We start from the raw sequence: 13,361 nt of genomic DNA on the forward strand, positions 1-13,361 counted from the left end.
GAAACTGCTCCTCATCAGGGCGGTGACGGCTCCTCAGGCCTCGCTCAGGCCTCACTCAGGCCGAGGGTGCCTTGGCACCAGGGCCTCGGCTGTTCACAGCCACTGCAGTGCCTTTGGTCAAGGCCCCCGGTGCCCCGGAGCTGCTCCGGCCGCATTCCAGGCGAGGGCACAGAGGTGCTGCCCTGCGGTTTGCTCCAGCAGCCCCAGGTCACGTTCCGGCAGGGAGAAAAGGGTTTCCTGTTTGAACATCTCATTTTTATTGCCCTCTTGCAGATGCCATAGGGTACGAGAACTACTACAGCAGGGAGCCCAAGAGGCGCAGCAGCAGCCCCACGCAGTCCTGCGGGATGATGAAGAGGTGAGTGGGTCCCAGAACGGGGATTTCTCCGCATCAACAGCCACGCACGGTGACAAAACCCACAAGGAAAGTCACTGCTTCCTTCATTGTAGCAAAAGGCAACTACGTGTCAGTAAACGTGACTTGATAAAGTAAAGATATCAAAATGGAGTCAGAGTCATTTTGCCACGCCCTAGTGGGAAGAGGGGCAGGGGATGAGTTCATCACACAATTACTCGGCCAGCGATGGGTAGCAGTCACTCGTTTCCTCTTTCCAACTGTGTCGGGGCACATAGCAACAAAACCAGTTTGTTGCAAGGAGGGTGAAGGTGAGTCTGGCTGGGAGAGCCGTCCTTTGGGGCAATTCCTCCATGCTTACAGCACCACTCAGCTCAGCAGAACAAAGAGCTGCTCTCTCTGGCTGCATCAAAGGGGGAAAACACAGGGCAGAAAAGCTGTGATGATTAGGGAGGCAATTTTCCTTATTCTGATCTATTTCTGCTGGTAAATGTTAGAACATGGATGCAGTTATCGCAGCAGAAGAGCATGGTGGCTCTGTTGGTTTAAATATTTTATACTAAAATGGCAAATTCACAATGGGGCATCACAATTAAAGCAGAAGAGATTTATAATTCACCAAGCCCTATGACATGGCAAAGACAGGAAGAAGGCAGTGGTCTCCCATTTGAAATGTGGTCCAGCCTTGACAGGTCAGGGTTATACACAATATTTTGTTTTTCAGTTGGAAACTGGATCTTCTCTAAGAATGAATTCAATGCTGCATCCTGTGCAGTTACATCAGACAACTGTACTGCCATTCAGAACACAACTGTGAGCAGCATGGGCAAGGAGCCTAGGGAGACTCAGCCTGAGTCTTTCAGGAACTCTTGAGATAGGATATCCATTTTCCAGAAAAACTGAATGTTTGCTAGCTGAAAAATCAGACCCATTAACTATGCCTTAAGCATGCAGTGCTATTTCTATCTCTGCTTGAGAATCCTAACACATTTTCTTGCTTTACTTAGACTTCAGTACCCAGCTGTGATATAGGAAATAACTAGGGATAGATTAAAATAAAAATCCACTTAAACTCACAGCTTTTAGAAAGGCTTGTTACATAAGGTATTTTAAATAGCATCAGGGTTTTCCTTAAACACAAAGAGATGTTAATATCTTATAAGCAACTGACAATTTTCATAACTTTAACATTGTGAAATAATTGGAGTTTCACACCATGAGCCTTCGGCTCTACAAAAAAATATTATCTGCTGCATTTCATGCACAATTTAGTGAAGTTAATGGTTCAATAATCCGCTGCATTTTTAAAAAGACATTTTTAAAGGAAGTTAAATATATCTTTAGCATAAAAGAAAATAGAAGGTCATGGAAAGAGGTGACATCTACTTTATGAATCAGATGGAGGGAAGGCTGAGTCAGAGAGCTGAGATGAAGGAATGCTCATACCCAGGCCTGTTCACTCATTTTGGTTCTGGCTTCTCTTGATTCTGCAGATTTTCTGGACTACTCCATGGGAGCAGCAAAAACAACACGGAAACTGCCACTCCTTCAGCCCCTCCTCTGGGTATGCTCTGCAGGAAATCAGTTTACCAGATGTGTTTGGTTTAGATCACGTTGCTAAACCAGGCTTTGACATGGAGCAGAAACGTACAGCAGATATTCACATGTTGGCAGGCAAGAGTAGTCTGGAAATGAACTTTGCTTGGATGTGTATTAAATTTCCCAGCTGAAAGTGTCAAATAATCCATGGATTCTTCAAAACCTCCATCTAGGCGGGGGGGGTGTACATTCAGAGCAGCAGTCTGACAGCGATATGAGCTTTCTCTTTGTGTAGCACAACTAAGACTAAAAAGCCCCAGAGAATACATAAAATTTTTAACACACCAGGCACATGGCTTATGAATACAAATATTCACCTCACCTCACAGCTACACTGCTGTCTTGTAATCCTTATAATCAGGAATTTATCAGATGATATTAACAGTTTATGACATTTTTATTGGTTTGATGGTAAACAAAAGCATTTTAACTGTAGTTCTTACCAAAAGAAAAGTTGTTTTCCAACAGCTTTAAAATTAACTGCCTCTGTCAGACCTGCCTGCTTGGGCACCCAGAAACACAGCCCAGACTCTCTTGCTGCATTTGGTACTCAGCAGGGGAAGCTCCCAGACAGATGCTGCGAAGAAATGAGAAGCTTCTCTAATCACAACAAGCTGTATTAAAACAAAACCTCTGCAAAAAAAGTTATGTCCATGACAAACAGCTATGTGAGAATTATATAAACCACTGGAAAATGTCTGGTGACCCATTGGCACAGTATTTTCCATTTTTCTCGGGGGAGAAGAAAAGTCCTATATGAGCCATGGAACTGCTAGCATTTTATACCCCCCAGCAGCAACATTTTTAAATCATTTTAATCAGTGTTTCCCTCCTTGGATGACTTGGATTGTGTTTTACTGGGGGAAACCTTTTTCCCAAACTGAGGCTGAAGCTATTTTCTGACCTCCCATGAAGTTCAATGGGTGTATTGTCATCCCATCAATGGGGGACAGTTCTTGTGCAAGACTTTACCTACAGTTCACAGCAGCTTTTCTATATGTGTACATCTCCAGGCAGGGAGAGAACAGAAACCCTTGTATTTGTGAACTCTTGCATATGATCCCATGCATTTATAAGCAACTGAACTCTTTGTTTCCGTGGTGGGTATTTCTTCCTTATTTTTCCTACTCTTGCAGAGAGAACAGACGGAGTCTATGCATCCATTTTTGTAAATGAAAACGCTGAGATCACGTCATCCCAGGACTACAGAGTACTTTACGACTACACAGCCCAGGTAAAAAAAGGCTTCAAAATAAATACTCCATAGCGTCACATTTAAAATGGATTATACTGACTGAAACATGTTGGAAGTGTAAATTCTGTGGAGGAGAGGTTACCGTAATTTTACAGCCAGGGACATGATTTTACATGATCCACCCTGCTCCAGTTTAGCACGCTGGTTCTCCAAGCTGGAGAGGACAGAATCCCATAAAGGACATTCTTTCCCTGTACTTCCCCTCTGCAAGCTGCAGAATCACAGTGGAGGTGGTCCATCTGCAAACAAAAACTGTTAAAGAGAACAACCTGCACCCTTAACTGGGATACTGAACTCTCCCCTGACTTCAGTCCTAACTAGCCAGAATACCATTAGTAAAAGGTTGTGAATGGACTGGTTACAAATATTTGCTAATTTAGATGGACTCCAGAACCTGGACTCCAACTCCACTTGCTTTACATGTCAGTTTGAAGGCTCCTTTTATAAGCTTTAGATCAGCAGAAGAAAGAGCATCCAGGAGGTCTTCTGTCTCAGTGCAGAGAGAGCCTCACACCAAGGGACCTGCCACAAACAGCCAACGTTGAAGAAGTGTGACAGTGACAAGATAGATAGCCAGATAAATGATGAAAACAGAGAAAAAGCTCAAAAGGAACACTTTCCCTTAGGTACAGCAGTATTCCAACACCTTTAATTGATATTGGAGGGTTTTTTTGCTTCATTTTAAACGTTATTATTTACATGAAATTTCATGCAAGCACAGCTGAAAGCACCTCACTGTTAATGGCAGCTCCCCTAAGGAGACTACTGGATCACCTTGTCATGCCAGGAGTCCCTTAAAACTACGCCATACAGGGATATTCCCTGCTGACAAAAGAACTTGCTACTACCTTTAGTATACTGTACATGAGGCCACTCATTTTTTGAGTCCATTCTTGCCTACTCAGGTGCATTAAATTTAGTTTTAGCTGACACCTCAAACATCTCTGGAAGCCTGTTTTCTATTTACTACACTGTGGGCAGCAAAGTGGTTTCCTATGGAAAATAGGACAGCACCACTGATGGCTGCCTGGGAGCCCAGTGAGAGCTTATTTGCAACTACTGCATTTGTGTGGGGATGAAAGCCACAGCTGTCCAAGAGTTACTGTTCCCCACTGGTCACTGCTGTTCCCTGCTAAAAGAACTGAGAGACCTATTTCAGACATGGATTAGCAGAGGCACTGTTATCCCCCTCAGGAATTAAGCTGCGCTGTTTTATTTAGCAACACCTGCAGACTATGCAGATCATGGTGAGCTGGTTTAGGAGAGTGGTGTTTAACCCTTTCTGGACTTCCCCAGTGATAAAACCATCAGGTTGTACAGGAGGAGACACCATGGAGGCTGGGGAAATTTGAGGATCTTAAGTAAATGGCCAAAATGCTTAATCCCTCATTGTCTGGTATTTTAAAACCAGAAGGACATTGGCAGACTGCTGATGAAGAGCAGGATTAAAAAAAACCCACCAGATAAATGCTTGGGCCCTCCTGTGCTCTCAGGCTAAACTCTTTTCCCTGTCTCTTTCCAGAATGTGGATGAACTGGACATCAGTGAAGGAGACATCGTAGTTGTCATCGCAGAAAATGAGGATGGTTGGTGGACAGCAGAAAGGAATGGGCAGAGAGGCTTCGTGCCAGGCTCTTATCTTGAAAAGCTTTGATGAAAAGAAGCCCCAGTCCTCAGACTTTACAAGTATTCTATTACGGAAAACAATCAGCACACCAGGTCTGCTTCAGCTGACCACGGGCATCCCAATAATAATATTTTCTACAACTACCAGTCAGGAAGTAACCAACTGACCATGCTTTTCTCTCCTCTTCTCCGGCCTCATCCCACTGTTTTCCTGGCCTACACTGTAAAATCATCTTCAGTCCTGAGGGATTAGGACTCACATGTTTTGGCACAGTCCTCCCTCAGCACACTGTGATGCCAGCAGTGTTTCAAAGCTCAGCGATCCTGAGAGGAAAATCCTGCCCAGATCTCAACTGTGCAAAGGGAAAAGATCACAGAAGCAAGTGCAGGTTCTCCACGATGCAGGATTGTCTCCAGCCAGCCTGGGGGCCACCCTTATGGTCACAGCAGCCACATTCTCTGTCACGGATCCCTTTCTCTCTGTGCACAGGCCATGCTGGCATTTTTGACAGAGGATGGTTTATCAGTCATGGACGAATACAAAAAACAGTGAATGCAGCCAGAGAGGAGCACCTTAAGGACCAGGACACATCCCTAGTAGGAAAACTGGAGGCATTCCATCACAACCATCTCCTAAGACAATGAAATCCATACATGGCTCTGCTTTGCCCTGGACTCTGGGACAGATGACGGCCCCATGGCTTGCTTTTGCCTTGGTTGGAAGGTTTCCCTGATGTCTCCCTGGGATTATGAAGTTTCAAAACCCAACAACACAAAGCAGCTAAGCCAAGTCTCCAGCAGCGCTGCCCTGGCCCGACTGCTCCCCTCTGAGCACCAGAGAATCACCAATTGCCTCCCTGGCAGTGCCAGCAGGGCAGCCTCCCTCCCACCCGCTCAGCCCACGGGCTGCTCTGGCTCCATCTGCTGCCTGCAGCCTCTGCCACTGCTGCTACAGGGACATCCTGGGCTCTTCCCAGGCACGTCTGATGTGCTCGTTCTTCAACAAAACCTCTTCAGAGATGTTGCACCGTGCAGCTTTACTGTATTTCACAGTTTTCAGCTCTATCAGTCTTTCCAGTTTGATATTTAAGAATGTTTCCAACTGTTAGTGTACTGTACAAGGGATTGAGGGATAGTTTCTGCCATTCTTCCTTTTTCAGTTATTTCAAGATAGTTAAAAAATTAAAAAGTGGTGATTTAATTTGAATCAGAGCAAACTATTTCTGGGGGCAGAATGACCGTTTGCCAAGGTTTCAGGTCTTAAAACTGAATCAAGACAATGAAAATTAATCTTATTGCTGAAAGGCGTGGAGGAGAGAGGAACTGTTAGCTCAGATACACAAGAAAGACGAGAAATTCAGACAAAAGAAAAAGCTGTAATGGTCAATACAATCTTTTCTTAAATGAAACACAGTGAAGGTCAGAGGCACTTGCAGTATCTTATTCAAATTCTTCCTTCAAGAATGGAACAGAAGTTGCCTCAGGCCCTTTTCCTTTGGCTGCCTGCATTCCTTTGCTCAGGCCCTTGTCCTTCCCACTCACCACACAGCACACTCACGTCTGGGCTGAAGGGCTCCCAGCCCCCGGCATCAGCACAGGCTCGGGAGGGGCTGGGATGGCATCGAAGGCAGCAGAGTAAGGACAGCAGTGCTCGCCCAGGCTGGGAAGGGAAGGACAGGTTTCTGTGACCATGCCTGAAGTGACACAAAGATGCACAATGGCTTCAGCTCGGCCAGGACATTATGAGTGGAGGCTGCCCGACAACCACAGCATCCCTTGTTAGCTACAGCAGGAGAGGAAACAGAAAGCACAAGAGATTTAATGTATTTACTTCTTGAACACTCCATCTTCCACAAAGAAGACTGTAATAAACCAATAAATAAATAAATTTAGGTAGATATTTTGCAGGTTATCTTAATTAAACAGAAAAAAAAAAATCCCACCCAAAAAAACCCCCAGTGAGCTGCACCTTCTCTAATGATGTGGGACACACAGATTTTTACAGGACCCCTCCCTTCTCTGGAGGCCCAACCTCACGCAAGGCACTGCAGGGCCCAGTCCTGATTCCCTGAAACCTTATTGCAGATCAGCTTTGCTTCCATGGACCATATGGACTACATCACCAACAGACAGCTGGTGGAATGGCGGCTGCTGTTTCCCTCCCATCAAACCATTCCATATTTTTGCTGTTAAAATCAGGAAACCAATATCCTTTCTACCAATCTCCTGTCAAGTAAACACTGTTGAATGGCAAGAGGCTACAGGTATTTCAAAATCTCCCCAGTGTCACAGCACTTGGGTCCAACATGCTAACTCCAGATTGTTCAGGAAATGAAAAAGCAGCAAGCAATGTTTTCTCACAAACCCTCTGTTCACGCTGTCTAGATATGGCTTGGAATTACTTATCAGCCAAATTCTTCAGTTTGCCCTATCTGCATGGCAGCACTTGTCACAAATAGAACAGAGATATCAAGAAATACCCACACCCTCTGAGTACACCCACATTTTAGGTGTCATCCATCTACCCACCCCCATCAGTAGGAAAAGCAGAAAGGTCAGTTGTAGGTTACTGACTTAATAGCATTGCCTCTCCAGTTCGGTAACATTTGGGCAATAAAACTGACACAACCAAGTAATCATTCAATTTTCAGCTAAAATGGGAAACTGAAATGGGCCCCTCCCGGTGGCATTCTCATACTAAAAACATGCGTATTGTTCTCTTTTACCATTTACTACCAATTAAGAACAGGAAAACCTATATGAAATAACATTTAACCAATAACAACCACACGTGATTAGGAAATGTCTGCAAGCGTAGGGTGAGGTCCATCTGTGCACAGATCAGATTTCTGCATATTAGGAGGCAACAAGCCAGTAGTAATAACAAAGTAGTATCAGACTAGAAACAGAGAGAGCCAACGGACAGAGCTCTAGGACAGCCAACACAGCCAGGCCTCCTGCCAAGCTCAGTGATCTGTAAAGCAAACCAGCTTCCAGCACTTCCAACAACTGGGCAGCTAAAAGGAATTAAGCTACCTCTCTCCAGGTGAGCATGTAGCAACAGCAAGAGCACAGTGACTGTTCAAGGTTCGAAGTGTTTGCCACCTCCCTGAGGAGCCCTGCCTTGAGCTCTGTAGTATGAACAACCCCACATCATCAGCCAAAGTGGTGATAGGTCATGTACCTAAGGCATAAACAGTAGAAACTCCTGCCTTGGCTTCCTCCCTGTCTCAAGAGGTGAACTCGTGGTCTGAGTCTCCTCTCCATTGATTTTCTCCCAGCTGCAGCTCATACCTCACTGGTTACTGAGTGCAGCTGAAGTGGAAGCACATGGATGCCAAGAGGAGATGCATTACAAGCCAAGCACCAGGTGAGGGTGTCTAACAGGAGCCAGGATGGGCATTAAGGAACACCTAACCTCAACACTTTGTGGCACCACAGAACCTCCCGGCACTATCACTGTGCAGGGCTTAACTGTGCAGGCTTGGGGAGCACAGGGGACTCTCCATCAGTGCTACCCAAACACAGCATGAAAAGTCACTGTTAACCTACACTGTGGAGTGGTAACCACTCTGCGTGGGACAGGACAAACTGTACAGGCCTGAACAGCAGCCTAGACTGCTCAACACCATCTCTTTTCCCTGGCTCTTTTGTTCTCCAGTTTGCAGGGCTGGGGCATTGAACACAAGAACAGTCACCAGCCACACAAATACCAGTACTTCCCACGTCCTTAAACAGGAGCTACACTCAGAGCTAGTGAGCAAGAAAGGAAACAAAGTTGTGATGCTGAGTCTCATCTGCCTTCTAGCAAATAAATGGCTGCTAAGGGACTACATGGGCTGATGGGCTGGGTTTTGTAGAGGAAGAATACTTGTGTGGAGAAATAGATTCTGCAAGAGTAATTAGTGGCCTGCCTGTGATTGTGTTATTAACAAAATGCCAATGCCACGTTCACTTGAGAGGGCAAAGAACTAGTCAAACTGTTAGCCATCATCTATTCTTTGCGAGCAATTACCTAAATTCAGCAGCCAGCTCACATTTTGCTCAGAGCCACAGTTATCTCCAGATTTGTGCACTCCTGGATCCTGCACAGTGCAAATCTGATGTTTCTAGAATAGCTGGATAATGATATTTCCATCAAATTAGCCAGTTACACACAGTGCAGGGCTCGACTTGTCCTTCTACCAGCTGCTAAAGGACGGCTGACACCGGATCTGGCACAAAGCTGCTGGGGCACCATTAAGAGCACATTTACAGCCTGTCACTGCTGGGTGCCATGTGGCTGCAGCCCTTCTGTCCCGCACACTGGCCCAAAAGGCAGATTTACTGTGTTGTTCTATTCTGACTGAAAGCACAGACTAAATCTTGCTTCTAGATACAAAACTAACACAAATCATCATGACCTCCCAGCAAAATCAGCAGAAATCAGAGTTGACAGCCCTGAAATTTCGAAGGAGAAAGATAGTACCATCCAAAACCACCAGGCAAACAGAACTCGGAGCACAGCTTCGAGTTTATAACCAGGGATTTCACAAACCATCCTGAGGACTAAGGGTACATAAACAACTGGGGGGCAGAGGTGAAGCAGGAACAGATACCCTTAAGAGGATGTTTGAAAGCAGGAAGAATGTTACTTACCGGATCTAAAAAAGCCAATATTAAGCAGATTTGAAACATAAACCAGCACATGCATCCCAGCTTTGCTGCCCTTACCAGAATTCAACCAAATCACCAAATCAAGGTGGACACAAAGAGAAGTAACCAGTGTGTTAATAGGTGTAATGCTGAATGCGGTACAGCTGCATAAGTAGTGCTTTGACTTTAATTACCTTTGAGTGAAATTCAGGCATTTGCCGGAGCCTCTGCCTCAGGGTAAATGGACACACAGCTCAAGACATTCCAGCCTAAACTTGAATGAAATTTCCTGCGTGTTGGATTACACACTTGGATTGTTCAAGCAGCCCAGCTAAACCCTTGAATAAATCAATGGCTTTGTGAAGCAAAGGTATGACTGGAGAAGTCGCACCTCACCCCTCAGTTTCCCCATTCATCATGGGGAGCTTGTAATCCACTCCAGCTGAAAATCCTCCTGGCACACTCAGCATTTTGGTGATTGTTCAATCCTAGATCCAGTCTAAACAAGCTAGCATTGGGTGGTGGTCGGATCAATATTTGCAACAGAAAATCTCGACAAAAGAACAAATTATATTGTACACAGTGCTAGTTTTTGTAATACGACCAGCTGGCTCTGAGGAAGGGGGTTGCAGACATGAGATAACACTCACACTCAATGCAGGGAGCATGTGGGGGAGCTCAGTGCATTCCCTTCCACTCTGCAAGGGCACAAATGCTCAACAGCTGCATCGAAAGAATTGTTCTGAGTTTTTAAGCCGAAAACAGTCCATGGAGGAACTTCTTGGGAAACTGGTGAACTTTAACCTTCCCGGGATAAGAATGCTAACGTAACTGTGAATGGGAACGCTTTCAATGCACTGATAGACGTGACAAGTGCTTTGTCTTTAGAGAAGGGTTGCACAGCCTTTCTTGTGTCAGAGCCCTGGGTGAGGAAGGGAGACTTAAGGGATAGTGACTTTCTTCTGCTAAGTGGCAGTTAAAGGTTTTACTAGGTCACTGCTCAATTCAGCACTCATGGGAGGATTCACAACCAAAGAGGGAGAGAAGGCAGCTGGAGAAATGCATCCTCCCTGCTCTGTAGGGTCCTGTGCCAGCTTTTATAACCACAGCACTTAGTAGCAGAAGCTCTAAATTTAACTTATGTTTCTTCAGTGCCTGTAATGTATCCTCAATGCACCATTTTTCAATACCGAAGGTGTTACTGTACAGGGAGAAACAAAGCTATCAGGATAAATGCTGGATCCAAGCTTTCAAAATGGACATTGCACTCAAAGGGCAAAAACACCTCACAGAGTGCAAGGCCACTTAGCACCAAGCATGCTTCCCAAGGATGGGGCATTCTCCAAGTCCTGGAAGTCCAAGGAGTGCTTAGTTCTGCAGCAGGTACTGGGAATTAAGGCCTGCCTGTTGCCTGTGAGGCCCTTAGTAAAAGCTGGCACAGGACTCAATGGCACTTTTGCCACAGGTGATTCATCCCTCTCCAACTCTCAGCTGAGAATCTATGAACACTATCCCTGCACACACCTCATGTGCTGGCAGACTTCTGCAATGCAATTCAGTGGCAGACTCATTTAGGCAAGAGCAGGTGTTGCTGCTTCCTTTGTCCATCTGGGAGGAAAACTTCAGAATTCCATTTCAGAAGCAGTTTTCTAGACCAGACTGCTTTCGCATGCAAGGCATCCTAGATACTGTCAGTGGTTTGCTTAAGTGTTTTATTTGCATGAGGGAAATGTATCCCAGTTCTTCAGTCACAGCCTGACCTAGCAAAGGGCTGACAGGACAGCTGTCTTGGAAAATGCTGAAATTATTTTCTGAAATGGGGCAGGAGCCCACTTGGTGAAAAGAGCTGGTACCTGAAGCACCACACATCCAAATGAAAGCAAATCTGTCTATTCTCTGGAGTGCCAACAGGAACTGCTCCATGGTGCCAACACTGCTGTGGCTCATGTTACCCAAAACAAGCCAAGTTTGCAGGCTTCCCTCTGGCAAAGAAAGTTTCAACTCTAAAGGTCTGACGTATCTTTAGCATTCAGGGTCAAGAGAAGCAGGCGAGAGAAAATGTGTGGTTCAGTGAATAACACTATAAAGAAGTGCTTCTTTGCTTGCTCCAGAAAGATCACCAAGTCTCAGGTCCCCAGACTAGAGCTCTGATAGTCTTTCACTGGTGCAGGTTTAAGTTCATGTCCACGCTTCATCTACAAACTCAGCTGTGCTTTTAAATGATGAATAAACTGTACTTGGTGTTCATCTACAGTGTAAATACCCCACGTGAAACAACTGAACTCCTGTCCTGGAGACCAGACACTGAAGGAAGCAACATCTGTTGCCAGGCACAGATCCAGCAGGGATTACTGCACTCACAGCAAGGACTAAATCAAAGGCATATGCCTGGACTAAATACGTATTGTGAGCACAAAACCTGTATTGTGAAGGCAACTGCCAGACTGAAGAAATAAAGGAGCAGGGCAACAAGTCTAACATTTACCTCTGCCTGCCCAGGCAGGTGCCAGGACATTAAACATGTCCAGGGTGCAGCACATGGCCACGGAGCAGCAGTACAGCTGTGCTTCCCCAGCACCTCCTCCTCCACCTAGTAACAAGTGGCCTGCAACTCAGCCTTACTTTAAACAGCAAACCTTGGGTTATGGTATACAGAAGTAGATACTTCTTGTTCCCAAGGACTACCTCCAGACTGTCTTGTAGATTTTTTGCAGATAATCCTTTCATGGGGAGGTAGAAGGGCAATGTTTACACCTGCTGTGTACAGGGCACCTATGACTGCCCCATCAGAATCAGATCATACCCAGAATTTCAACAGAGCAGCAGCAACATCATTCTGCTACCTGCCAGTGAGTTTGCTCTCTCCTAATCAGTCCCAGGACAGAAGAGTAGCCCCAAAACTGAGATGGACAAACAGAAAACCAGTTATCACAACAGACATGAGACATTGGTGCTGAAGGAGTCCAGGAACAGGAGACTGATATACAGGACACTGAGATACAGGCTAAGAGTGTCAGCACCTTACCCGCCCACAGCCAAGCATGGCCTACAGCAACCAGTTATGTTGCCACTTTATAGGGCACTGCACATCAGCAGTTTGGCAGAGGAAGCTTTGTGCTCACATCACTTCAGATGCAGCACAGATGGAAGCCTGCTCTGTGCCTTTTAGCAACAGCCCAAGCATACATCATGGTTTAAAAGATGCTGCTTCTCAAGAGAGCTTTGCAACTGCTCAATGCAGCTCCAGGGGAAACTAATCAGCTGTGAGAGGCTGCAGAGATCAGCACGGAAAGATTACCAACATGTGTTTTGAAAAAGGCCATGGAAGTAAAATTAAGCTTATTATGTGTAGCAAGGACAGCTGCCCCAGTCTGTAGGGGTGGCACCCAAGAACAAAGACTGAAAGAGGCAGGGTAGAGGCTCAGGTACTGCAGTCACCCCAGAGCATGCTGCTGCTGCAGGACACAGCACGGAACACCAAAGATCCACTGCACTTGCTGACTTGCTGTGAATTCCAGAGGGATTTGGCTCAGGCCCAAGATTAAGTCACAGTTACAAGATCCACTAACTGTACTCTGAAGGCTATCACTGATACTATTATCACAAGTACTTATCTCAAATCTCATCTGAAACTGGCAAGTATGAAGAATCTCATGAGCTGTCCTCTTCTGGCTATCAAGGCAGAATTTTTTTTTTCACTGACTTTGTTAAACTGAGCTTGTTAGACCACTTCTCCTGTTTTAATAAGGCAATGTGCCTTACTAGACTGAATGAGACTCATGAGAATTGGAGGGCCTGCTCTTAGGGTGCTGAAAGGCAGTAAAGCACAGGACAGGCACTGCAACATACTTAAGTCACTGTAATAGCAGTGAGAACAACAAAACCCAATTA

General features: G+C 45.5%; 1 protein-coding gene across 1 annotated transcript in view; it reads left to right on the forward strand.

Annotated features, from left to right (window-relative positions):
* PSTPIP1 (proline-serine-threonine phosphatase interacting protein 1) overlaps positions 1-5,725 on the forward strand; it is a 52,384-nt gene extending 46,659 nt beyond the window's left edge. The window contains exons 13-16 of the mRNA XM_040077839.1: positions 274-358; positions 1,849-1,919; positions 3,091-3,188; positions 4,732-5,725. Of these exons, the coding sequence (XP_039933773.1) occupies positions 274-358; positions 1,849-1,919; positions 3,091-3,188; positions 4,732-4,863 (386 nt within the window). The 3' untranslated portion in view covers positions 4,864-5,725. The remainder of the gene's footprint in view (positions 1-273; positions 359-1,848; positions 1,920-3,090; positions 3,189-4,731) is intronic.
* The last annotated feature ends 7,636 nt before the right edge of the window (positions 5,726-13,361 follow it).

The sequence above is a fragment of the Hirundo rustica genome, chromosome 13 (genome assembly GCF_015227805.2).
Source record: "Hirundo rustica isolate bHirRus1 chromosome 13, bHirRus1.pri.v3, whole genome shotgun sequence".
NCBI lineage: Eukaryota > Metazoa > Chordata > Aves > Passeriformes > Hirundinidae > Hirundo > Hirundo rustica.